General features: G+C 51.9%; 1 protein-coding gene and 1 pseudogene across 3 annotated transcripts in view; one reads left to right on the plus strand and one right to left on the minus strand.

The window, feature by feature from the left end:
- The first annotated feature begins 1,423 nt into the window (after positions 1–1,423).
- CAPN2 (calpain 2) overlaps positions 1,424–27,198 on the plus strand; it is a 63,082-nt gene continuing 37,307 nt past the window's right edge. For all 3 annotated transcript variants that reach the window (XM_033851100.2, XM_073800717.1, XM_033851103.2), the window contains exons 1-2: positions 1,424–1,810; positions 6,364–6,433. In XM_033851100.2, the coding sequence (XP_033706991.1) occupies positions 1,574–1,810; positions 6,364–6,433 (307 nt within the window). In that variant the 5' untranslated portion in view covers positions 1,424–1,573. The remainder of the gene's footprint in view (positions 1,811–6,363; positions 6,434–27,198) is intronic.
- Positions 10,233–11,139, minus strand: LOC117311045 (poly(A) polymerase alpha pseudogene; annotated as a pseudogene).

Below are 27,198 nucleotides of genomic sequence, written 5' to 3' on the forward strand. Positions count from 1 at the left end.
TGACTTGGAGAGGGAAAAGCAAATATTTGGTAAACAGATGTTTGCTGGGCCAGGTGGAGACAATGGGACACAGGGAGGAATCTGGTCTCTAGGCCAGTCTTCCCCACCACAGTGAGCCCACATTCTTTGCACACATCTCTGGTGATGGCTCTCTTCTGAAAAGAGGCCCTTTATCTAAATTCTTTAGGCAGTTACCGGGAAGGTCAAAGCTTCTTCCTGAGTCTTTTGGGCCTTGACTGTTTTCAGCTCAAAATAATCCACATGCCAGAGAGATATTTTGGGGTGGCAAATTTTGCTCCCCTACGTAGGAAATAATTTTTTAGTTTAAGTATGCCCCCGTGCAATATTTGGGATATACTTATACTAAAAATCATTAGTGTTTACCTGAAAATCAAATTTAACTGGGTGTGTTACCAAACGCAAGTTCATGTGCCTGACACATAGCGAGCCCAAACAAACCGAAACAGAGTTTGGAGCAGAGAAAGATTTGTTGCAGGGCTATGCAAGAAGGCCGTCTCATGCTTAAAACGCCCCCAACTTCTCCAAGAAGTTCAGCAAAGCATTTTTAAAGGCAAGATGAGGGAGGGGCATGGTTGGTTGTTGCAAACTTCTTGGTGTTGGAATCCTTCCTTCTTGTAGCTGTTCATGTTGGTCAGGTGAAGATGTTCCTGTAAACCGCCAATGAAACAAAAGTTATTCTCTGTTTTGCAACTTTTTATCTCTATATGAATGTACTCTTAAAGGTCAGGGCCCTGAGAATAGGCTATCCTGTATATTTCAGGCTGTAGATAACATTCTTTGACAAAAGGTTCGGAGCCAGCATGACTAAACACAGGCAACAAAACAGATCTAATATGGAGTCAGATTTGTTCTTTCCTATTACAGGTGGATGTATTTTTATTTGCCAAATCTGGCCACCCTATCTGTGATCATATAGCTAACCAGTAGCAGTGTGTAGCTACTGGTCATGATTGTAACATGCCTCTGGTGACTTAGAATTCCTGTTCTGCCTCTAATTAGTTGTGCAACATTGAATGATGTCATTGAACCTCTCTGATGCTCAGTTCTCCCATCTGCCAATTGGGACTATAACGGAGGGACAACCTTCTCACAGAGCTAATTTAGTCCCCTGGAGCTCTCTCCCCGATCTTCTGACTCACAGGGTGTGTCCTGGAGAGTCAGGACAGCCCCAGCCTCGCGTTTCGCCCAGGGTTGGGTTTGAATCCCCACTTTTCCACCAGGACGCCCAGGTGCACGGCGCGAGCCGGTTCGTCCATCCCAGGCGCCGGCCGCAGGTAGCAGCACCGGACCCGTGGGCCGCCGCCGCCGTCCTCCCGCCGGCGCTGTGCAGGCCACCGGCCGGCAGGGTCTAGGGCCGCGCGCCGAGCTGGCGGGGAGCGGCCAGGCCACGCCCCGACGCGCGGAGTACGCTGCCCTGCCGGGTGAATCATCACCCGCGGCGGCCGCTCCCAGTCCCGCTGCCGCGCGCCGAACCCTGGCCGCGCCCCTGCGGAGCGACGCGCAGAGCAGCCGCTGAGACTCTCGCTCGCGCAGCGCGGAAACCGGGCCGACCATGGCGGGCATCGCGGTCAAGCTGGCGAGGGACCGGGAGGCGGCCGAGGGGCTGGGCTCGCACGAGAGGGCCATCAAGTACCTCAACCAGGACTACGCGGCGCTGCGGGACGAGTGCCTGGAGGCCGGGGCGCTCTTCCAGGACCCGTCCTTCCCGGCCCTCCCGTCTTCCCTGGGCTTCAAGGAGTTGGGACCCTACTCCAGCAAGACCCGGGGCATCGAGTGGAAGCGGCCCACGGTAGGCAGCGGGCCCGCGGCGGGATGCGGGGCGGGCGGGGCGCGGAGACCGGAGGCGCAGCGACCGGGCCTCGCGGCAGCCGAGAACCAGGCCCAGCGCGCGGGGAGCCCGGGGAGCGCGCAGAGCCGAGCCCCGCAGCCGGGAGCCCCGTCCCCGCGCTGCCCAGCCGGGGACTCTGCAGGCGCGGGGTCGGGGGAAGCTCCGCGGTCGCCCGTGTCCCCTCTGCCACCCACGGCGCCCGCAGGACGGGCCGAAATGCACGCTGCCCGTAAATCCCACTAGCAGTCCCGCCAAAAAAAACTCACAAAAACTGGGTTGATATAGGGGGAACCTGGAGAAAACTTGTTGGACTCCGGTGGGGAGAGAGTCTGCGGAGAAGGGAGGCAGGGTGCCGGGGGTGGGGTGGGGGTGGGGTGAGTGAGACACTATCCAACCGGGAAAAGTCGGTCTCTAACTCGGTTAGGCTGCTTCAGGAAGGGAGAAACTCCACGCCTGGCCTGGTCCTTTGTGACTAAGGATTGCCTCATGCAGCCACGGTTAGATTTATCCAGTCGGAGTTTCCTGTTTATTTTTCCAAATGGGGGCCGACCTCCCTGTAACATTTACCCTGGGGATTATCAAAAGGACAGGGGAGATGCAGCCAGGAGCCAGTTCCTGCACCTTACTCACCCTCCCAGAATCCTCACCCCTGCTCAAGGGCCCCTCGGTGTTCCCTTATCCCGCCCCGCTGGGTCTCTGTCCTCCTTGCCCTGGCAGGCCTTGGAACAGTTTCCTTCCTGATTAGTTTGTCCATCCTATTTCCCCTGGAACCCCTCCTGGCCCCATGTCCTATGGGACACCTCACCGATCTTCCCCCACCAAACCTCAAGGAGGCTTCCTGGGAAATACAGGCTCCAGACTCCTGTTAGGGAAATAAACATTCCCGCCCTGCTCCCACTTCTCTGAGCCCCTCACCCCCACCCGCTAGTCACCTTCTGTTACTCCAAACCCAGCCCGTAGGCAGCAAGTTCAGTAGGAAGTGTCCTTGGCCTGGAGCACTTGAGTTCATTTCTTGCTAACCTGCGTGAGCCTTTTAACCTCCCTGCCTCCGTTTCTTCGTCTAAAAGAAGAGGCGATGCCTACATAGTTTCCTCTCCCCACTGGCGCACCAGGCCCAGCACCTTTTAGTTTCTCAAGGGCACCCATCTCTTTCCTGCCTCACCTGCCAGGGATGCTCTTTCCTGGTTTTCTGGGGTCTGACTCACTTACTCTTTGGGACTTAGTTAGATGTCACCTCCCCAAAGAGATCTTTCCTGACCATTCTTAGCAGCCCCCTTCTCATCTTGTTATTCTTTATCACTGAACCCTGCTAATTTCCTTCATAGCATTTTCACAACTTATAAATGTAATTACATATATTTGTTTGTCCTTCCTAGTGAACTGCAGGGACCACGTGTGTATTGTGCACCAGTCTATCCCCAGTGCATTCAGAGTATGCATTCATTCGTTCATTCATTCATTTAACAATACTTATTGAGTGCCTGTTATATGTCAGGCAGTGTCTTAAATGCTTGGGGTACATCTGTGAACAAAGACTGACTATTTGTGGAATGAGTGAATGCAAGACTAATTAGCCTCAAACAGAATTACAGCTGTGAAAGTGATAAACGAGAATGTATTCGCCTTACATTTGTATAGCACTTTACAGTTTACAAAGTGAATTTACATACTTCTTTGCTTATTCTTTCATTCACTCAATAAGCATATCTTGAACACCTACTGAATGTCAGGCACAGTGCATATGGTTTCTGCCCCTGAAGGCTTTAGGGGCTAGTGAGGGGACCACAGACAGGTCACCCAACAGTTGGAAATGCCTGTAGGACTTCCAGATGGGGAAATAGAGATCCGAGACCATTTTAGGGCCCCAGATTAGGGCGGGACAGGGTGTGCACTGCACATCCAAGGGGGAGGGTAGCTGTTACTGTCCCATTCAGCAGTTGAAGAAATTGAGGCCGGGGGAGGTTAGCTATTCGCTCATACAGGTGTCTGGGGTGGAGCCAGGACTGTGTCCAGCCTATGGGTGTCGAGAGCCACAGCTCACAGCCGCCCTCTCTGCCTTCTCCAACACCACTGTGGTTCGGGTCAGGCAAGGCGAACAGACACGTGTCCACTGGATCTGGATGGAAGCAAGTCATTGGTAACTGTAACAGAGCAATTGCAGTGGCATAGGATTGCAATGGGGTAGAAGCCGGATGGCTGTAGACCCCAAAGTAAGGAACCGGAAATGAAGAGCGTGCCCAGCTAATTCCAGAAGGGGGCCTGTGAAAGGAGAGGAGGAAGAGTGTCAGGGAGAGTGGGACCCGGGGCTTGAGTGGCTGGTTTTCAGATGAGAGCAATTGGAATGTGTTATATGTCAGGTCCCAGAGAGAAAAGCAGCGGGGAGACGGTGAAACGGAGCCACCAGGAAGTGAGAGTAGGGTTGCAGGAGGGAGGCAGGGGAGCAGACCAGCCCTGGAGCGGGGGCTGCTCCTCTGGCCACAGAGGGCTGGGGGCTGGGAAGGAGGCTGAGGAGCACAGGGCTGCAGTCCCTGTGGCTGACGCAGAGGCACAGCGAGGAAACAGCCGGCACCACCAGTCAGGTGGGAGCGAGGGCAGGTGTGTGAGTCCCCACCTGACCCTGAAACATCTAAGGCCTCTGAGTGGTTTATGATTCGTTTACACTCAGCTGGGTGAACTTAGCCTCACACCTGCATCTCCTGCCTCAAGTTCAGCGATTATGATCAACTCCTCCAGTAATAATCAATAGTAGGTGACTTTTATAGAGCTCTTACCAAGGCATGTGGACATAGCCATCTCATTTAACCCTCAGAACAACCTGATGTGGTAGGTACACTTGTCAGCGCCATCCCCATTATACAGATGAGGAGACTGAGGCTTAAAGAGGTGACGTAACTTGCCAGGGTCATAGAACCTATATAAGAAGTGACAGAGCCAGAATTCAAACCCAGGTTGTCTGACTCCAAGGCCCAAGCCCTCAACCCCTTTCCTGGGACTGTTAAGTTCCGTATTTAATTCCGTGCCCTTCATGTTGTGGACAAGTTTCAATTTCCTGAAGCATCTCTAAGGGCCACTCTAAACTTTTCCTTCTTTGGAGAGGGTGCCAAAGGTGTGAGGAAGTTTCTCAAATATAGTGGAAAAATCCTTCTAGGGTAAGTGCCTGGCACACTGAAGATTGTCAGTATGATTTTTGGGCTCCCAGCACCAAACCCAGTCTCTTCCATCAGCAGGATAAGCGTTTGGCTGGCGGGCCTTGGGCCAAGCTGGCTTCATTTGCCTCCGCAGAAAAGCATTCTCACTGTCCCTGTCATTCCCCCAAACAGCCCAACCTTAACAGGGAAGGGACAATGCAGAGGCATGAAAGGAGTGTGTTCTGCGGATTCCAAAAGAGCCTACAGCCTAAGCTGGGTTGGCCAGGGTCTAGATCCAGGCCTCACCCAAGAAAAGCTGCTGCCTGACAGGGAGGGGGGTGGGGGGATGGGTACAGGGGGCTGGGCGCTCTGGGGTGGAGCTCTTACCAACCAAGGGGTCCCGGCCGAGGGAAGCCCAGATTCATGCCCTGACTTCCTCTGTGGTTTTGGGGTGAGGCTCTTCAGAATCAGGAAGCATACTCAGAGGGGGCTGCAGAAGGGCCAGCACTGTTCAGGGTTAGGTTCCAGCAGGCGACTTGTGGGACAGCCCTTGGAGGCTTGTTAGTAATCCATTAGGGGCAGGGCAGGAGGGAAAGAATACATGGTTTACACCGGTGAGTTCAAATCCCAGTGCCATCTACAGCTTACGAGCAGTGTATCTTGGGATATGTGGCTTTATCTCTTAGCCTGTCTCCCCACCTGTGAAATGGTGTCAGTGTCCATCTGTGCTCCCGGAAGGGCTGCCTGAGATAAAGTACCACACACAGTATTGACACACAGCAGGCTCACGGTACGTGGACCCCCAGGTATCATGGCCTGTGGACGAATCCAGAAGGCTAGATACCTTCCCCTGCCCTCAAGAAGCGTGTGAGTGTGAGGAAGACAGACTGGTACCCAGCACCACCACATAGCACACAACTAGCTGCTAAATTGCAGAGTACACATACTCTGGGATTCAGGATCAGAAGGATGGGTGAGGGCTGGACTGTGAAGGAGAGCTTCGTGGAGTTGGTGGCAGTGGGTCTTGAGATATGGTAAGATGTGGAAAAGGAGAGAAGAGCGTGGGAGAGGGAGGAATTCCATGCAGGAACAGAGAGGGACCGGCATAGCGGGCGGGGCAGCTCCAGAGCGTGGACCGTCTCAAGGCCCCCACAGGAGGCTGGACTTGGCACTGCCCTGGCCCTAGGAAGGTAGCGTGATGAAGTGGGCTGTAGGCGGTGTGGAGCGTTGGGGTCCCGTGGCAGTCTAACTGTAACTGCATAGCTCTCCCTAGAGGGGAGGGGAAGGGGCGGAGGGGGTCCGATGCACCTTCTGGGAAGCGAGGTGTCCTGACTACAGAAGCACGTGGCAGGTGGGTTGACAGCACTTTGTGGGTCTCGTTTCCAGGAGATCTGCGATGATCCACAATTTATTACTGGAGGGGCCACTCGCACAGACATCTGCCAAGGAGCCCTGGGTAAGTGATGGCATCTCAAACAGGCTACGGGGGCTTGTCTGAAAGGCTGTGGATAGAAGGCGTGAGGAATGATCTATGGCTCTGCTCCCTTGCCAGAGAGTTTGGCAATTTCCAGTTCTAGAAGCTTCCTGGAATGTCTTGTCCCCTGAGGACCCGGTGCTGCGGCAGGCAGACAAATGCACAGATGTGCGGTGAGGCCTCCTGGGTCCCCTGCCCTGGGCTAGTTGTTGAAGTTACAAAGACACTCCCACTAGAAGACGGAGGAGCTTCTGCATCTCAGCCACCCTTGGTGTCTGTATGTCCCGGGGCCCGTGTTGCTAGTGGCCCACGGAACAGTCAGACTCTGGGCTGAGGGCCAGGTGGGAGGCCTAGCCCAGGCCCGGTTGCAGCACTGAGACATCAGGTCTCTGGGGTTCAGGGGTGGGATGGTGACTCAGTGTGTGGAGGAACAGGAAACCCTCACACTCACTGCTGGGAGGAAGTTAACGTACCAGGGCGTTCTCAGTGTTTGCAGGACGAGCTCACCATGGTATCACAACAGTGAATGTGGGCGCTTATTGTCACAGAGGCAATTGAAATGTTCATTCAAGTAAGTTCAACTGGAGTAGCTGAATCGTGAGGGTCTGAAACTTTGCTCTCTGTAGCTGAGCTCTGATTTTCTGGACATAGTGCCTGCTGAGATTGGAACCTGCTCCAGCTTTGGCACGAAAGCCCCCAAGTTTTCTTTTTTTTTTTTCTTTAATTTATTTTATTGAAGTAAAGTTGATTTACAGTGTTGTGTTAATTTCGGCTGTACAGCAAAGTGATTCCGTTATACATATATTCTTTTTCATATTCTTTTCCATCATGGTTTATCATAAGATATTGAATATAGTTCCCTGTGCTATACAGTAGGACCTTGTTGTTTATTGCTGTACAGGACCCGAGGGTTCTGCAAAGAAGTCTTAACGATGGGGCCTGGGACCACTATTTAAGATTCTCATAGAATCCACGCTCATTTTTTTTACTCATAATAGATATGGGCCTATGATTGCTGGAGGAGATTATTTGCTGCGAATAACCAAAAACTTGTTTCGAGCCATCAGCTCCAACTTGCTTTCCAGACCAGTCTATCAGTAACAAAATTAATCATCTTGAATTGTAGCTTCTTTCCTGGCCCACCCAGCAGAGGTTCTGTCCTGGGAGTGACTTGTTTGAGGTCATCCAACAGCTGAAGTGAGGGCCTGGAATGCAAATGCAGAGCGTCTGTGTGTTTAACCCCTGAGCTAGGCTGGGAGTGACTTGTTTGAGGTCATCCAACAGCTGAAGTGAGGGCCTGGAATGCAAATGCAGAGCGTCTGTGTGTTTAACCCCTGAGCTAGGCTCCCCAGAAGGGGCATGGAAAGTTTTCAGTCTCTGAGGGATGTCAGGGCATTTGTGTGAATCGTTAGGACAGGCAACTGGGAGCCCCTTGTGAAATGGGTCTCCGAGAGCATGACCCAGGGCTGGGCGTGCAAACACCGCTCTCTGAGCTCAGCCTCTGTGTGCAAATTCCTGAGATGCCAGAGCACATTTTTACCCACAGAAAACATACCTCCCATTTCCCACCTTCTCTCCCCCACAAAAGAGAGATGCCCAGGGGGCCTAGGGCACCTAGGTGGGTGCTCCCGGAAAATCCATTGGTTAGAGAAAATGGAAGTTAACAGGGCTAGAAGTTGATGGAGACTTTGACCAACCATGGGGGCTTTAGGAAATCTGGAAAAAAAATGACAACTGTCATACCCGGGCTAAATTCCACACCTAGACTAAACATCTACTTTAAAGTTTAATGACATCTTAAGGGCCAAATTGCAAGATTTAAGTCCTGGTTAAATACTGTCAGGCCATTTGGAGAGGAGTCGCAAAGCTTACACTCCCTGGGGTAAAAATCCCCATGGTATGCACCAAATCAAATAGAAACAAGATTAAGTGTAAGTCCTTTAAAACATTTCTCCGTAATCAGGTCTGTAATTTCTAAGGTTTTTTTTACACCACATTGGCCGTTTTGTCCTCTTGGCCTTTTATTTTGGAGGATCTGGGTTTGATTACGATCTGTGAAGTGTGGTGGACTGAACTCTCGCTCTGATTCTGGCATCCGGACACAGGGTGGGCACGGGGTGGTGACTGTCACCAGGTCCCAGCAGGTTCAGAAGCATCAGGAACAGGGGGGCCGCGGCAGTGACCCCTGGCCACAGAACCAGAGATACGAGTCAAGGCTCAGCTCTTAGTTGGCAGACGTTGGGCACGTCATCACTTGGAACCTCAGTCTCTTCTGAAAATGGGAGGGAGGGGGAGAGTCAACGGGGTGACCTCCGAGATCCCCTACAACTGGGCAGTCAGCTATTCTAGAGTCGTTCCTCATGCCTGACACTGAGTGTAAACCTTGTGCTGGAGAATCAAAGCACCGAGAGCAGATCTCTTATCTCAGAGCAGGAATGATAACAGCCCCATCACTGTATAACAGTATGCAACTCATGGGGCATTTTCATTGCATTGTCTCATGTAATCATCCAAGTAAATATTTCCATCTCCACTCTGCAGATAAGAAAACTTATCTTATCTGGAGGCAGGGGGTGGGGAGCCCATGCAAGGCCACAAAGCTAAAAATTGCCAAAGGAAAGAACCCTGATCTGATTGTAAAGCTTTCCACACTCTTCTCACTCCCATCACAAGTGGCCATGAGGCTATGTTGAAGGATTTTGGAGGTAAAATTCTCAAAGCAAAATTTATTTTCCTACCTGTACTTTCTACCCTGAGACTCACTCAGTTCACCAGTGAACCTGGGTGGGGCCCATCCTGGGACTTGTACATTTCTCAGCCTCCTGCCTCCCTTCACCGGTCTGCCCAGCAATGGTTAATCCACCAGCTCCCACCCACTTTCCCAGAGGGTAAGCTGGAAGCCCCACCAAAGTAATTCCAGCCATGTTTGCAGAACTGCTCTGACGTGAGCCATCTGCTTTGCAGACCCTGGTTGGGCTCAGCACTGAGTCAGTGAAGAAAGAAAAATCTGCCCATCTGGAGGAAGGGCTGGAGACCCAGGCTGAACCTCGGCCAGGCTGGCCCTACAGCTAAATATGGCTCTGGAGTTGCTGCTTTCAGCCTCTTCTTACAGGTGATGGCCATGGAGTGGCCCCAGGAGCCCAGGAGGTCCCAGAGCTGAGCTCCTCCTACCTTTGGTTTTCACTGGGCCACTGCTGGGCTTTAACCACTGCCCCCTCAGAGCCCCCCATGGGCCCCAGAGCCTTCAAAGCTCTCAGAGGAAGGTAGCTGCCCTGGCCAGGTGCCCCCATAGGCCCTCGGCTTCCTGGGGGAAGGCTCGAGGCTGCCAGTGCTGTCAGAGCTGTTGAAACCACACAGCCCCGTGTCTTTGTAACCTGGCCCCTCAGAGGTGGATCACCCTGCCTCTACCCCTAAAAGTCACGTGGGCCCCCAAACACTAGGAGATGCTTGGCTACGGGGTGCCCCTCCCCACAGCCCGGCTCAGCAGAGAGTGGGGAAGGGCAGGGCCAGTGGGAAAAGCGTGCAGGAAGGAGGTTTCCAGTTCCTGCTTCCTCCCCTGCTTACTAGCCTGGGTGACTTTGGGCAGGTTACCCAAGCTCTCTGAGCTTCAGTTTCCTCTTCTATAAAATGGGAATAATGATAATACTCCTTTCCCAGGGCTGTGATGAAAAATGCGATTAATATAGGCAAACACATTGGCAAATTGTAGAGTCCTGAACAAATTCAACCTCTCCCTATTTTCCCATTTTTAAATACTGTAAATAACTTTTTAAATTATATATTTTTCTCAGTGTCTACAATCCATTTTATTTTAATATAATCTAAACACATACCATTTAGAAAATACCAAGAAAAATTTATGTACAAGAGTTGACGCTGTTGCATTGGGATAAAGCTGGCACGTTCTTGCTACTAGCATAGCCCAGGAAACACCACCGAGGAAACCTAATATATTGGAATAGACGTTGCGGTGTTTGGCCCACAGTGTGATAGCTCTCAGGGTTAACCTGAAGTTGTCAGTGTTTGGTACTAGATGTACAATTTCATCGGTTACCCTGCAACCATTAAGACTTCTTACGCATCTTATATTTAAATTTTTAAGCAGGCTGTCATCTCTTAAGCCCAAGTCTCCTGGAATAGTCTGCAGTGCTATTCATGCAAACAAAATATCAATCTCTATCCCATCAGAACACAGTCTGATAACTGGTACAAATGCTTCTTCAGCAGCTCTTCAATCTTTTACTTCTTCCTGTAATTTCAACTTATCATAGAATGAGGTGAAAAAATCACTTCGATCAACGTGTCTTCGTGCAACACACACAACACACAACGCATTAATATCGGCACCTTTTGTATGTACTCCTGATCTCTAAGATCCAAATGTAAAACTTTTTCCACCACCATTTTCAATTACAGATTGTGGAAGATTCTTGCTTTCACTGATTTCTCGCATCCACTCTTTTATCAGGTTATTTAATTTTCCCCAAATTAAAAAATCCTGCGCTGCAGTTCCCCTTCCTCTTCAAAAACGCCAAAGGGCTTCAGAGTCTCAATTAGTTTCTGTGTAAGCAGGCAGTCAGTCTCCTTGGGGGCTGCTAAGCTGATGGGAGAGGTAATGCCATAGTGCTTCTGCGGCAGCTGTGTTTGCTGTGATCCCTGCGTTGTAACTGGAAACCGCATGGTCTCCTGCGAGGACACTGCCCAGTCATCCGCCTCCCCCGCTGCCACCCTGGGCATGACCCACTGAGACGGGGGGTGAGGGGTGCCTGCCTCAGCCCTGGATCCAACCCCCTTAAATTATAATTTTTAAAAGCCATTTTAATAGGTGCCTTTTAAACATTTTAATAGACTTTGTTAGAACAGTTTTAGGTTTACAGAAAAATTGAGATGATAGTACAGAGAATTCCAAACACACCAGCCCAGTTTCCCCTACTGGTAACTTCTTACATTATTAAGTGTGGGACATTTGCTACAGTTAATGAACCAGTATTGATACATTATCGTTAACTAAAGTCCATACTTTAGCTTTCTTTAGTTTTTACTTAAGGTCCTTTTTCTGTCCCAGGATCCCATCCAGGACCCCACATTACATTTAGTTGTCATGTCTCCTAAGGCTCTTCTTGGCTGTGACAGTTTCTCAGCCTGTTTTGGTTGACCTTGTCACTTTTCAGGAGTACTGGTCTGGGATTTTGTAGGATGCCCCTCTATTGGAATTTGTAGGTGCCTTTTTAAAAAAAGAGTGCTTGTAGTTAAAAAAAAAAAAAAAAAAAAAAAGAACTAGAAAATAAGTGTTGGCTGGTTTGGTGGGGAAAATAAATATATTTTTTCCTGTTTCTTAAAACAATGGCTTCACCGCCAGCCCCAGCACTGCCCTCACCGTCCCCGACCCCAGTGGCTTCCCCCAGCTCCTGGGGCAGATGTGTGCGGTCCGTGAGTCCTCCTGTCCTCTCCCCGGCAGCTCTTCTGGTTACAAATGCTTTTTCACAGCTTTTCTCCCCTGTGGCTGCTGCCTGGGCTCCCAGCTTCCTTTCCTGCTGCACCTGAGACAGGCCCATAAACGCGCCAGTGATGAATCTCCCGGCGGCCCCGTCCAGCCCTGGCTGCCCCAGCCTTGGCAATCACACAGCGGGGTTCCTGCCTCATCCGAGGCCTAAAGTTGGGCACATCTCTCCTTGGCTGTCCCTGACTTCCTCTCCCCAGGGAGGAGAGGCAGTGGGAATCCTCCCCAAAGAATCCCCCCTCCCATTGTCATGTACATGTTCCTCCGAAGCCAGAGGAAACTTGCAAAGAGTTTACGCGGTTCCTTGGCTCCCCGTGGGCCTGGGGATCAGAGTGTGACTTTGCGCTTGTTCCGGCGCTGAGCCAGGAGCCAGGCCGCATCCCCGTGTGGACTCTGCTCCATTTCTGAGTTGAGGGGATTGGATCCTAGTTCCATAAGGTCTCACTACTTCTGACGTTCTGAGACTTCCCCTGGCAGTCCCCACTCTCCACCACACCCCGCCGGCACCAGGCTGCAGATCGTGTTTGTCGAGCAGTAACATCTCCACCCCAGGGCCTGAGACCCTTGCTCAGATCATCCCCCACGGCATCAGCCACAGAGAGGCCCCCATCCAGGGGATTTCAGAAACGAAGGGCCATGTGTTCTGTGAGGCCTAGTGGGGTCCTGGGCAGCAACTGTGGGGCGAGGAAGCCCCAGGAGGAGGGGAGTCTGCTCTGGCTGGGCCAACGTTGGGTGGCCTGTGTGCAGTGGGGCAGACTCTAGACCAGCACTGTCCACCAGCACTTTGAGCCGTGCTGCGAACGTTCTACACTATCAATATGGTAGCTGCAAGCCACGTGTGGAGCATTTGAAGTGTGACTAATGCAACCAAGGGACTGAGTTTTTAATTTTCTTCAGTTTGGACATGAAAAGCCATGTGTGCGTTATGGCCACTGCAGCGTTGGGATCCGGCCTCCCATCCTTGACTTTCCGGGCTGGGATGGTCTCCACACAGAGACAAGCAAGCCACGTACATCAGTAAGCATCTGTAAATGGCAAGGTCCAGAGTGAGGACTTGGGTGTCCGTCAGTTAGAGGCTGGCCTCGTGGTTCTGCCACTTCCTGGCTCTATCACATGGGGTAAATCACCGTCCTCGTTAAGCCTCGGTTTCCTCATCCATAACATGGGGATGATAGTAGTATCTACCTCAGAGGGCTGTGAGGATGAAATTAAATAATGCATGGAAAGCTCAGAGTGCCAGAGGCTGACACTCAGTAAGGGTTTAATCACTGCAAATTGCAAGTTACCTTTGGGGAGAGTGTGGCTTGAGGGGAGTACGGAAATGAGGCTGGGGAGGGGAGATGGAGCATGCCCTGCTGTGTCTTGAACAACCAATGGGGTCCGTCTCTAGCACTTGGCATTAGGAGGTGACCAAGGCGCTGATGTTTGGAGAAAAGTTCAAGAGACTCGGTGAAGTCTCCTGCTCCAACTTTCAGGGCTCGTGCAATGGCCGTTGCTCCCTGACGTTTCCCAAAAGGCCAGGAGGCTCCTCACTGCCACCACACTTGGGCTCTCTCCTCTCCCAGCACTTGCTTTGCCTGTAGCGCGCCTGCTATTTTCAGTCTCAAGCCTCTACTTACCCACCTGTGAAATGGGAACAAGGTGACATGTCTGTCCTTTCCTTTTCCCATGAGGCGGAGAACCTTAAGGCTGTATGACTGATGGTTTCCCTCTCTCTGGGGATTAGGACCAGAGTGAGAAAACCTCTAACGTTCACTCTTGCCGCGATCCCCGACGTGATCTCTCCCCTGTGTTTTGCTGCCCCAGCTGCATTGAGACTTTACCTTTCGTTCAACACTGTGAAGGCCCCCAGGAAACCAGGAAAGTAGATCCTCACCCTCTGGTTCCTCGGGAGGTGAGGAAGGAATTCTGAGGAGAAGGAATCTCAGATGGGGTTGGCTCCACCTCCTTGCCTGCTGGGGCCTCTGGGCACGGAGGGGTTGGGGAGGAAGGCGAGGTTGTGGATGTGGATGGCAGGAAGACACAGGGCTACGGTGAGCTGGCTGGTAACTCTGCCATCTGGTAGTGACCGCAGCGTCCACGGTCGCAGGGAGCTGGGGGGCAGAGTCGACACCTACGACCGGGAGGCTGTGTCCTCCCGGTCCAGGGCAGCCGAGGGCGGCACGGGGCAGGGCCTCCCTTCCGAGAGTCTGGTTCGTCCATGCAAGTTCGGTGTGCGACAGTGTGACCCTGAGGCCTCGGCATCCTCGTCCGCCTGCATCCTCCCTTCTCCTTCTCCCTTTCAGGGCCCCGCTCCTCAGGAGCAGCAGGGGGAAGGGAGGGAGAGGGCACACATGTGGTTCGGATCATTTGTTCTGGCCGCAGTCGCGCTTGCAGCTCACGGAAGGAGGCTGAAGCCCCGTGTTTACCAGGGTTGGGATGTGAGCAGGACGGAGCACCTCCACCTCCCCCCGACAGTGCCGATATAATGAGACGTGATTGTGTGTAGGGGGTCATTCCGCTTTGGGGGTGCCCTTCTCTGGGCTGCTCCAGACAGCGAAGCAGTCACGGAAGGGATGGCCCCGTGGGACGCGTCGGCCGCCGTCGTGCAGGGCCGGGCACTGGCAGGGTGTGCACTTCCTCTGGGGAGCACCAGCAGCCCCGGGGCTGGGGGAGCGCCTGTTGGCTCCCAAGGACTTCCTTCCAAAGCTGAGACGCCCCAGGCTGCCTAGGCCAGGAGACAGTTATTCTGTCAGCAGGGTCTGCTGGAGACTGCTAAATACCAGTGTCTCGGGAAGGGTCAAGTTTCGCCAGAAGTAGCCTCAGTATCTTGGTCCCTTTATCATTTATCTGGCTGTCACCATGGAAAAGCAAAGGCACAGAGCCCTGCAGGGATGAAACACAGGACAAGCAGGACTTGAGAGGGAGAAGGATTTCCCCGACCTCGGCCCTGCTGGTGGTTGCGGCCGGCTCATTCTCCATCATGGGGGTGTCCCGAGGGCTGCGGCCCGCGTGGCAGCGTTCCCAGCCTCTGCCCATTAGATGCGCTGGCAGCCCTCCCCAAGCATGACAACCCAAGATGTCTCCACACAGAGCCAAAAATCCCTTGGGGGTAAGGGGAGCAAAAACGGTCCTGGGGGGCAACCCGTGGTAGATCCGGGGAGAGAAGGAGGCTATGGACACAGTAAGTACCACGGGGCAGGCGGAGGGCAGTCATTGGGCACCCAGGGTGTGATGCCTGTTCTGGCAGCTGGTGAAGACCAGCCCCACACACGTCCAGAATCACCCCCCCTAAGCCAGCCACAGTTGGGAGTAAGCGTCGTCCTGGGGAAGGAGGAAACATGGAGCTGCAGTCAGGGCGGCATGGCTGGGATGTTTGACCCCATGGAGAGGAGCTGCTGCAGCAGAGGAGGAGATCGGCCCTCTCCACGTCTCGGGACGCTCCCCTTGGCGGGCCGTCTGTCTCATCAGCTTCCCGGAGCAGGCCTGTGCGGTGCATCTCAGGTCCTGGGGTGCCCCGGGGACCGCAGAGTGATTGGGTGTCTGGGCAGGCACGTCCCCCCACGCCCAGGGGGAGACTCTGTCAGCTGGCAGGGGCCTCTTACTGCCCCTGGCCAGGCGCAGATTTCAGGAAGGTCCTGGTCTCCTTGCACCTGTATCTACTGCGTGGCAATCTGCCCCACCATCAAAGGCTTGAAACAACAGCAATCATTTTCTCATTCTCTCCTGTGGTTCTGAAGGATAGATAGCTGGGCTTAGCAGGGGGGACTCTCTCAGGGTCCCTCGTGGGGTTGCAGTCAGATGGGGACGGGCTCAGGTCACCCGAAGGCCCCCCACTCATGTGTTTGGTGCCTGGGCTGGAGGCTCGTCAGCTGAATCTCTGGGGTCTTCCTGCATCCTGTGTGGTCTCTTCCATGGAGGCTTTAAGGGAGCTCCACTTCTTACACAGAAGTTACAGAGAGAGAGCCTCAGAAGTCACAGAGCATCACTTCTGCCATATCTATTCACTGAGACAGACAGAGGCCCCACCAGGTTCAAGGGGAGGGATGCAGATTCCACCCCCTGGTGGGGAAGGGCAAGGTCCTAGAAGAACAGGTGAAACCGGAAATATCGTGGCTGCCGTTTTGGGAAGATGCCACAGTTCCTCCCCTTTGAATAATGGTCACCAGTGGTGACCCAAGGCTGCTCGGACACTAGCCCATCGTGGTTGGGGCAGGTGAGTCCTCTGTCCTCTGGGACTTCCCAGTACGCAGGGCGGAGGGGCACTCAGCGGGCTGGGCTGGTGGTGCCGAGCTTTCCTGAGACACCCTGCGGGCCCCGAGGCCCTTTCTGCTTCCACTCGGCCATTGGGTGCCTGTGACCGAAAGGGCAGTGGGCTGCGACTTTAGGCAGAAGACAAAAAACACCACGGCCCTTTCTCTGCACCAGACTCGTCTTGTCTCCAGCTCCTTCTCCCACATCCATCTGGTCCTCCCTGTTCTGGGTCCTTAATCCCTCGTCACGCCTCTCCCAGCCTCTCTACCTACCAAGCCCCCATTACTCCAGGTGGGCCCTAGTTCTCACCTGGATTCCTGCTCTGGGTACCTGCCTGTCACCGGTCCATTCTGACGTTACTGCCAGAGGCCCTGTCATCAGGGAAGTGACGGCCAGTGGGGGAAACTGTTAAACGGACAAATTAAATATAAATTCTGATCATGCTATAGTAGGGGTCAGCTGGGATGCAGTGTGAGGACACAGGAGGGGAACGGCAAGGGATGGGACAGTCCCCAAGGACGACTAAGGAGAGAGGCGGAGGGAAGGTGTGGGACAGAGGAAGCAGAGCAAAGTGTGTGCTTCCCCAGCAGGAAGAAGCCCATTCTGGAAAGTGCAAGTGGTATTTTCTTGTGCCTGGAAGGTCTGTGCACAAGAAGAAAGGGTGAAAGGGAACCTTCGTTTAAATTCCCTCGGGGTCAGTTCAGACTCTGCAGAAGTGTAACCCATCTCCAGACTCTGCCCTCCCTAGACCCCCAGGGTCCTCGCACCCCCTCTGCCCTGCTCCCCACCCTCCTGGACGGTGCCACGCCACCCCCCATACCTTCGGGTGCCTGCACTTGACCTTCTCTCTCCCTGCAAGCGCTTCCCACCCCACCTCCACCTCGCTCTCAGGACCAGTCCAAGCTGCCCTCTTCGAACCCCATGGCCCTACAGTCTGTGTGACCCGTTTGGACTTGAGTCCTGGGGCTCACCCCCGTCTTCTCTGATGGTGTTTCCACATTGTTCCCCATGCCAGCTGGTGAGCCCAAGCGTGAGAAGCATCCTTCTCTAGACCTGGCTCAGGAGGGACGTCTGAGACCAGGTGGGAGGCAGAAGAAGCACGTAGGCCAGTCAGGTGCTCAGAGGCTCTCGGGGCGGCTGGTGTGCCCCAGGAGCCACGGGAAGCAGCAGCGAGGGGTGCAGAGCCCTGCAAGGCTGGCCCTGGGCTTCATGTTCTGTCCACTCTTTCTCATCCAAGATGAAGAGCTTCCTCGGCCTGTGTTGCTTCATGGAGCACATGCTCCGCGTTGGCAGCGTCCCTGCCCTCACAGAGCTTGCCTCCTCCTGGGACTGTCAGCAGGCATCATGCCCTAGAGTGATGGAGCTGCAGCGGGACAGGTGGGCCAGCAGCCAGCATCTCCCGGGTCCTCTGCTCCGCTTCCCGGTGGGTGGAGGAAAGACAGTGATGGTGGGAGGGAAAGGAGCAGAACACACACAACGAATATCACGCTCCCCTCTTGGGAAAACTTCCAGCAGCCACCAGTGTAATCCTCATCACCATTCCAGCCCCATTCCACCCCTCCCCAGTACAATGGGCCCCAGGCGTCCTCGGCCTGTGCTCAGCGCTGACCCTCGGGACTGGACACAGAGGCCCGGGGAGCACAGCTCTGGAAATGTATCGACGTGACTCTGCATGAACTTATCTTTTTAGAGGAGGGCTCCGGAGCTTAAAGGAGCTATTCATGAGGTCTGCCCGTGGGTGCTGTGTGCTCAGAGGGTGGGGATCTGGGCGTGCCGAGTGTGTGCAGTGGAGGGAAGCCTGTGTGTACATGGTCACGGTCACAGCGAGGCTGCAGAGGAGCCGGACAAGGGCAGCCCAGCTGGGGACAGTTAAACTTTTATCCAGGTAGCCTGGGTGCCCGAGTCCAGGAGGGTGAGGCAGCTGTGCTTAACGAACAAACCAAGATCCTGCTCAAGCCTCCTTTTCCCAAGCAGATTAGAAGGGGAGGGGGAGGTCTGAACTACGAGGGGGTTCCCTGAGGTCCCTTGAGAAAAGTGGCTTAAGTGATCTCAGCAGGTGCCCAAGGGTGGGCCAGAGAGAATGACACTACATAGGCATTGAACAAGTGAATAAATTCAGAATTAATGCATGAACACTCTTCTGCCGTAGGCACAAAATACAGTAAAGTTTTGTGTGAAAACCCACAGGAAAGGCATGCGGGGAGAGAAAGTGAGTATCAGACTGCAGAGACGGGGGAGGCAGTTTGCTTGTTAAAGGAGCCTCTTGCCTTGTCTTCTGTGAGGGGACAGAGCAGAGTCCGCGAAGCCATCCTCAGCCCAGGGGGCGGGTATCGGGGCCCCTGGTCCTGTGCTGGGGTTGGGGTGGGCGTAGGGGGCAAAGGCCACAGTCCCGGGTGAGGCACGGGCAGGGGTGAAGGTGAGGGGCTCCATCACTGCAGGGGCCCTTCTTGGGTTTTGAGTAAATGCGTTCGTGTCTACATCCTCGTCAGTGCGCATCCTTCACCTTTATTTACCGTCCCCCCACCCCCTGCTTGTTTCTGAAGATTCGGCAGGGGCTCAAGATGATGAGACAGGCCCCCAAAGCACTCAGCAGGTCACAGTCCTCCCCGGTCTCACTCCCTCCTCCTTCCCACCTACGCGCACCCCCATCCTGAGCTGTCACCCTTTCCGAAACAGGGCGTAACCCATCCTCAGTCAAGACTTCACCTCTTCTGGGCCTCAGTTTTCTCCCTTATAAACTTAGAAGATAAAAAGAGCAGACCCTCAGAGACAGTGTTCTAAATGCTTGACTTTTTTCCTCCCATTTAATTCTCAACTCTGTGAGGCCATTTCCTATCATGAAACCCATTGTGTGTATGAGGAAATGAGCACAAAAAGAGTAGTTTGCCCTGAGTCAGAGCCGGAATTTGAACTCCATGTTCTGGCTCTGTTGTTTCTTAATTTTGGGGGTGTGAGGGGGAAGGAAACCTGACTCCTCCCTAGAAAATGCATATGTTTGCATACATACAAAAGGTGCACACAGTGTTTTCGGGTTCCAGATCTCTGAAGCCCATCCAGGACCCCCAGTTTCCCTTTTTCATCTGATCCTAACAGCCCTTTGAGGATATGTGTGTATTATCCCCCTTCCACAGCTGAGAGAACGTGGGCTCAGAGAAATTAAGAAATGTGTCCAAGATTACACAATCTTAAGCGGCGGGGTCAGGATTCAAATCCGGGTCAGTCCTCCTAGCTCTATCCAGGGGATCTTTCCTTTCTGGTTGGGGGGTCACCTGGAGGCCCCGCGGGGCTGTGGGTGCCTATGCAGCCCCTGCCCTGTGCCTGGGATCCGGGAAGGCCAGCCAAGGCGCACCTCCCCCTCTCACCTCCGTGGTGGGTCAGCACATCAGCCCAGCCGCAGCCTTCCTTGGGACCCGTCAGCACCCAGGCTGACGGCACCCAGGTTCTCATCCAGCGGGCCAGCGCTCCTGGTGGGCAGGCACCCTGCAGCGGGCTTGTGGACCTCCCTCTAGCTCAGTGCTGGCAGCGAGAGCCCCAGGACAACGTGGACTGGACTCGTAGAGGGGGTTGTGCAGGAAGGGTGATCCCTAGGGCCTGGGCTGGAAGGACAAACTCGGCCAAAGGGGACTGACAGGGCGGCCGAGAGCCAGCCTCTGAGGAACCCAGAGAGCGTGGAGTTGGTGCAGGGGCCTCCTGGTGCCAGGAGGCAGCAAGGTGCATGGAAAGGTGAGAGAATGGGTGCGAAGCAAGATGAGAAGGGCAGTTCTTTAAGGGAACGGGCAGGAACACAGCCTCCAGCGGGATACGCCTTTTATAGGGATCCAGAAGTCCCCACTGGGGAGGGCAGGGAACCTCTGCGCCCACCCAAGTCCAAGTTCAAGGGGCAGGTCTGGCATGAGGTCCTGGACTGCCCCCGCCCCGGCCTCGGCTGGTTTCCTTTCTCTCGTGCTTTTTATTTGCTCCACCCCTACCCCGGCTCCAGACTCCCAGAACCCTACCTCTCCCTTTTCCCCACTAAGCTGCTCTCGGTCATTTTCATGTTAGGGCATGTAAATGCACGGGTCCCTTTCCTTCGGTACTTGCGTTTGAGGTCCCACCTCAGTGCAGGGTGAGGACTGTTCTGTCCGGGGAGTTTCGTCTGCACGTGGTGCAGATGTGCAGAGGAAGGGGGCTGCGGGCTCCTGTAGGGAGGGGCACCCAGGTGGGCTTCTAGGATAGGCAGCAGGGCAGAAGGTCCCCAGCCTCACAGGCCTGTACTGGCCGAGTGTTTCCCAGGACAGAAAGGAGGGGCAGAAGCTTAGCTGGGTGTCGGGGGAGCCCAGATGTGGGAGCGGTCAGCCTGTCGAGCCTGCTGGCAGGCCTTCAGGGTGGTTCAGGAACCTCTGGGCAGGGCCCTGTGTGCTGCCTCAGTGATGGACGGGGCCAGCAGCCACCTGCTGAAGGGAAATGTCGCAGGGAGCCAGGGTGGTCAAGGACCTCTAGTGACCCAGCTCTGATACTTGTCCCTGCTTGTGTGCAGGACTCTGGAGGTATCAGGCTCCCAGAATGAGAAAGGCAGATGACAGGTGGTGAGTCAGAAGATGTTAAGTGTTTAGATACGCCTCGCCTCATTCCTCAGAAATTGTTTTGGCCTAAACGCCCCCCCAGGAAAAGGCATACAATGAAACCATATATTACAAAGAAAAATAATCGGTTCTATAGACAGGACTTCCCTGGTGGCACAGTGGTTTAAGAATCCGCCTGCCAATGCAGGGGACATGGGTTCAAGCCCTGGTCCGGGAAGATCCCACATGCTGCGGAGCAGCTAAGCCTGTGTGCCACAACTACTGAGCCTGAGCTCTAGAGCCCATGCGCCACAAATACTGAGCCTGTACTCTAGAGCCCGCGAGCCACAACTACTGAAGCCTGCATGCTACAACTACTGAGCCTGCGCTCTAGAGCCCGCGAGCCACAACTACTGAGCCTGCATGCCACAACTACTGAGCCTGTGCTCTAGAGCCCGCGAGCCACAACTACTGAAGCCCGCGCGCCTAGAGCCCATGCTCCGCAACAAGAGAAGCCACCGCAATGAGAAGCCCGCGCACTGCAACGAAGAGTAGCCCCCGCTCACCGCAACTAGAGAAAGCCCACGCGCAGCAACGAAGACCCAAAGCCTTTAGCCAAAAATAAATTAAATTAATTTAAATTAATAAATAAAGTATAGACAATCCAGAAAGAAGAGGATGTCAAAACCTGGAGAGAGGAAAAAGCACATGGGTGCTGTCAGAAGGACCTCAGCCACTAGAGGTGGGCCCTGCAGCTAGTGTTGATGCCTGACAGCCGCTCACTGGGCCCCCAGGGAAGATCTGGTTCTGAGCAGCCCAGCTCCTGGAGCACCTCCCAGGGTGAGCCAGCGGCTCCTGTGCCCTCACAAGGTAAGCCAGCATCTCCAGTGAGCTCCATGGTCCCTGCCTATGTGAGATGTCAACAGCAAGGGTTCCAGGGTCAAATAAATTTGGGTAACATTCATATTATACCCCACTCCCCTTACCCCTGGGAAGGTCACAGTGTGTAATTATTGAAAGGCTCTGAGATGTCTCCACACTTGACCTAGTTAGCTTTGCATTTCCCAAACTTACTTGACCACAGAACCCATTTCTCAAGGAGCATCTGTTAACCCCAAGGAACTAGTTTCTACACAACACACTTTAGGGGACACAGGAATAAGTGACTTGATTGGTTGTTTGTTCTTACTGACTAGAGACCAATTATTATGGAAGACTTTACCAAAAAATAATCATTTTCATTTAGAAGACCTGATATTAAGCTACTTTTTTTTTTTTTGCTGCAAATACTGACATAACCAATTATCTATTGAAGGCAATAAACTAGAGTTTCTGGTAATAAAACTACGATTTAAGCACATAGGACACATGTTCTATATAATAAATCATCCAAAAATAACTTCAGTTTGTGAAGATATGAATTACAGAAGGGGAGCCAATACTATGTTCGCCCAGTTTTTCTGTTTCCCCTTTTTTGTTGTTGCTGTTCTGTACCTTGCTTTGTTTCACTTAACACATCTTGGAGATTATTCCGTATCAACAGAAACCATCTTCGTTTCTTTTCAGGGCTGCACAGAATATTGTCGTAGAGGGAGCAGAGTCTGTTTCACCTGTTCTCTGTGGATGAACATTTACCTTTAGTCTTTTCTGTTGCAACCAATGCTGCAATAAATAACCTTACACATGCATTATTTTCACACATGAGTATGTCTGTAGGAAGATTACTACATGTGGAATTGCTGGAGCATATTGACGATATCCTCAAATTGCCTTTGTCGGGATTGAGCATGTACATTCCCCCACAGCCTCTCCAAATGATCATGCTTTGACCTTTGCAATCCGAAAGGTGAAAAATGGTATCTTAGTATAGTTTTACTTTATGTTTCTTTTATGATGAGTGAGGATAAATGCCTTTTACTATCTGTAAGAGACATTAATTTTTCCTTTTTCCATTAACTCTGTTTATATCTTTGCCCATTTTTCTTTTCTTTCTCTTTTTTTTTGCGGTACGCGGGCCTCTCACTGCTGTGGGCTCTTCCGCTGCGGAGCACAGGCTCCGGACGCGCAGGCTCAGCGGCCATGGCTCACGGACCCAGCCGCTCCGCGGCATGTGGGATCCTCCCGGACCGGGGCACGAACCCGTGTCCCCTGCATCGGCAGGCGGACTCTCAACCACTGCGCCACCAGGGAAGCCCCCATATTTCTATTGAACTTTCATTTTTTTCCTTTTAAATACTAGGAAGATTTATATATCACTTGTGGCCTGGGAGCTGAATAACAGATATTTTTCCCTATTAATTTTTAGTTTGACCTTGCTTATTGTGATTTTTTTTTACCATGCAAATTTTCTTTACTTTAATGTAAAGTTTATCATTTAAAATTTTTATGGCTTCTAGGTTACAATTTGATAGCCTATCACCACTCTAAGATTATAATAGAATTCTCCCATTGTCTCTTCTAGGATATATAGATTTATAAATATATTATATTTATAATGTGAACATATTAAAATATAATATATAAATACATAAGCAATAAATATGTAAATAATACAAATGGCTAGATTTATATATAACATATAAATAATATAAAGTACATTGTTAAGATATATAATGTTATGTTTATGTAAATCTTATTCCATTTAGAATTTATCCCCATGACAAGATGAGCTATAACTTGATTTTTTTCTAGATGGCTACTCAGTTGTTCCAGTTCCAGTTGTGAATAATTTATCTTTACTAAATTCCTATGTTTGGAACTATTTCTGGACTTTCTATTTTGTGCCATTTATGTATCTCTGTATACTCTTGCACAAATTCTGTCCTATTTTAAATATATTAGCTCTATATGTGTTTTAATAGCTAATAGAGCTAGACTCCGCTCCCTTTAGATTTTTTTCTGGCTAGCCTTTATGTTTACTTTTTCCTTGTAAATTTTAGGATCTGCTAAGTTCCAATTTTTAAAAAATCCTCTTGCTATTTTTATTGGGATTGCATTCAACTTATAGACTGACTTAAGAGGAAGCGCCAATTTTATGATGAATCTTTCTAGCCAAGAATGCGGGCCGCCCTTTAAACGGAGTAAATGACTGTCTACGCCTCTCCAGGCAGGATGGTGTCCTGGATGGATGACTAACTAACTCCAGGATGGAGTTAGCTATAAGGGTGAACAGCCGGTGGAGGACAGACCACAGTAGCCAGAGAAGTCTTGAACACTGTTGGATATAAACGGCGTGGCTGGAAGCCTCTGTAATCAAATGAGGAAGCATGACCATCCCTCCCAGAAGAGAGCCCTGATGTGAGTCGGAGGCAGTTGTCAGGATTCTAGAACTGGGTCGTGTACAGATGCCACCTTGAAGGAACAGTGCCTGCAGCCAAGGGACGTAGCTCGAGCCGAGCTCACAAAGAAGGAGCCAGGGAAGAAATACACTAACCTCACTTTCCTCCCTCCCTCTGGTCTTTAGGGCTCCCTGCTGGCCAAACCCTCCCAGCAGCCAGAGGCCCCGGGAGCCCACAGTTTCATCCACTGAGGTCAGCTCTGGGGCAGAGGGCAGGATGGAAAAGGGTGTAGGCCGGATGTGGGGAGGCAACCGGAAGGTACCCATCCTCACCTCCAGCTCACACAGTCTGGCACTCAGGCCCCCAAGACAGTTGTTTCTGCTCTGAGATAAATGGAGTAAATAAAGATCAGAAGGGGCTTCCCTGGTGGCGCAGTGGTTGAGAGTCCTCCTGCCGATGCAGGGGACAGGGGTTCGTGCTCCGGTCCGGGAAGATCCCACATGCCGCGGAGCGGCTGGGCCCGTGAGCCATGGCCGCTGAGCCTGCGCGTCCGGAGCCTGTGCTCCGCAACGGGAGAGGCCGCAACAGTGAGAGGCCTGCGTACCGCAAAAAAAAAAGAAAGATCAGAAGGTTATCACCTCCTTCTGCTCCTTCTAAAAGGACTTTGTACCTGGGCAGGAAGGCTCAAATCATGTAACAACTGGAAAACCCACCAGGAAGGGAAGGCAGGAGTTTCGTGGTGCACTGTTCAGTGACACATCCCCTGAGCGGTCTGGGCGGCCACCCTCACCCCTGCCAAAATATCTTCTTGTGTGACTGGAGAGCAGAGCCAAACAGACAAACAAGTGAGCACGAGGAAGAAATACTTGCTAAAGTCCAGAGTCTCTTATAGATATATAATTTAAACACCCGTAGAAAACTACACACCGGATCTTTCTTTTTCAAGCCCCAACCACGTGGCAACATTCCAGGAGAGGCCTTGGTCACTGGCAGGCACCCTCTCAAACCAGTTTGCGCCACAAGTGGTCTGGAGCCTTGGAGGTCAACGGGTTGCCTTGCCCGGCCCGTACCAGCTGGCCTGGTTTTTATCCAGACCAGGATGTGACTGACCCAAACAGGCTGTGCCAGGAGGAGACTCCAGTGACTTCTCCAACCAGGTCACCTCTACAGAAGCAGATCACCATGGGATTGCCCGGAGGAGATGGGTTTTCATAAATCATTCTCAGCCCGGAGGAGTGGCACTGTGTGAGGCTACAGCTAATGAGGGTGTAGAACAGGTTTCCACGTGGGGAGAAAACCCTCAGGCGGACGTGGCCATCCAGGCGGAGCGAGCAGGAAGCTAGAGAGAGAACACTGTGCAGCCCAAACACTGAAACATAATGGAGTCACCTCTCAAGGACAGAAGCCCCCAACACCATGTTTTGTGAACTGGGTGAATTAGAAACTGACACCTACTTGTAAAGGAGACTGTTCAGATTATACATTAAAAGCATGTGCTTTGCTCAGGCACGTCTGACAGCCACTCATTAGCTGGGATCTTGGGGTGAGCCACCCAATCTCCTTACAGAGGGTGGTAATAGTACCCATCTACCCCAAATTGTTTTGTGGCGAGGAAATGAGATAACTTCACGATAACTTTCGACTGAAAAAAACGCACAACCTAAAAGTTGCGAGTTACGTTTTATTCGGGGACCTATCTGGGGACTATAGCCTGGGAGACAGCCTCCCTGGTAGCTCTGAGGGACTGTTCCAAAGAGGTAAGGGAGGAGCAAGGTATATAGGAGTTTTTACTGAAAAAAAAAAAAAATCAAAAGATTACTGCTAATCACAAAAAAACAGACATCTCAAGTTAATGACTTTAGTGTTTTTCTATGTATGGGAGGATCCAGGAGTCTGGACTCATTGAAATTATTCCCTAGATATCATATGCGTCTTAACTATCTAGGACCAGTTTTTCTCCGTCCTGAATCCCCTCAGGGTGCACTGTTTGGGTGGCTGCCGTGGCTGATGGCTTGATGGCAGCAACATTGTTGTTTCCTGCAATGAGAGGCAATATTTTGTTGTTGTTTGCAACGCATGTGAAGCATTTTAGCACAGGGCCTGGCACACAGTAAGTCAAGTCTCCGTGAGTGTAAACTGCGATAACCGTTGTCTTCAGATCTTGTAACTGAGAAAGCTTGTATGAGCAGATATTAAATAAACTTTAAAAATGGGCTCTACATAAGGGAGCTTCCCAACTTAGTTAAAAATATTTTGCTGCGTGGAGTGAGGGAGAAAGTTAAGAAATCAGAATAATACAATAGGATTTCAAAGCTTCCACCTTATTAGACATCAAGATGTTCTTCTAAGTGGCTCTAAGTCTCCCTCAACTCCAGAATTTGGAGACCTGATAAAAAAACTTTGAACCTTTGACTGTAAAATGCATCTAACTCTTGTTTCTTCTTGCTTGTGCTGTGATCTTAGTGCCAGGGTCTTGGCTGTGCAGTGACAGGCCATCCTCCTGTTGCTGTAAGGAATTGCACTGCATTGAATGGGTGATACGTTTTTTTGTTTGTTTTTTGTTTTGTTTTTGTTTTGTTTTTTCTTTTTTTTGCCGTATGCAGGCCTCTCACTGCCGCGGCCCCTCCCGCTGCGGAGCACAGGCTCTGGACGCACAGGCCCAGCGGCCATGGCTCACGGGCCCAGCCGCTTCGTGGCATGTGGGATCCTCCCGGACTGGGGCACGAAGCCGCGTCCCCTGTATTGGCAGGCGGACTCCCAACCACTGCTCCACCAGGGAAGCCCGGGTGATATGTTTTAATATTTCTGAGCCAAGGATATTGGGGTATTAAGATACAGTATAGGATTTCAGGAAGCTGCCAACTTGTTACCCCTTAGTTTTAAATTTGAATTGCAGTTGGATTTTCCTAGTTAGAAGTGGGGTCTTTCCCTAGTTAGAAGAATCAGATACTCTTAACCATAGGAAATCTTCAGCAAGGTATGGTTTTTAAACAAAACCCAGGATTTGGATTCAGAGGATTTACATGTTAAGACCTGCTAACTGTGTAGAACACAGACTCCTGAGCTTCGTCCAAAAAAGGTGATAATAATTAGGACAATCATAAGATTTCTGTAAGGATCAAATAAAATGTGGACCATGTTCTTTGTAAATTGCAGAGTGTTATATACAATGTTAACTACTTGTTATTTCTTTCA

Source organism: Tursiops truncatus, chromosome 1 (assembly GCF_011762595.2).
Source record: "Tursiops truncatus isolate mTurTru1 chromosome 1, mTurTru1.mat.Y, whole genome shotgun sequence".
Classification (NCBI taxonomy): Eukaryota; Metazoa; Chordata; class Mammalia; order Artiodactyla; family Delphinidae; genus Tursiops; species Tursiops truncatus.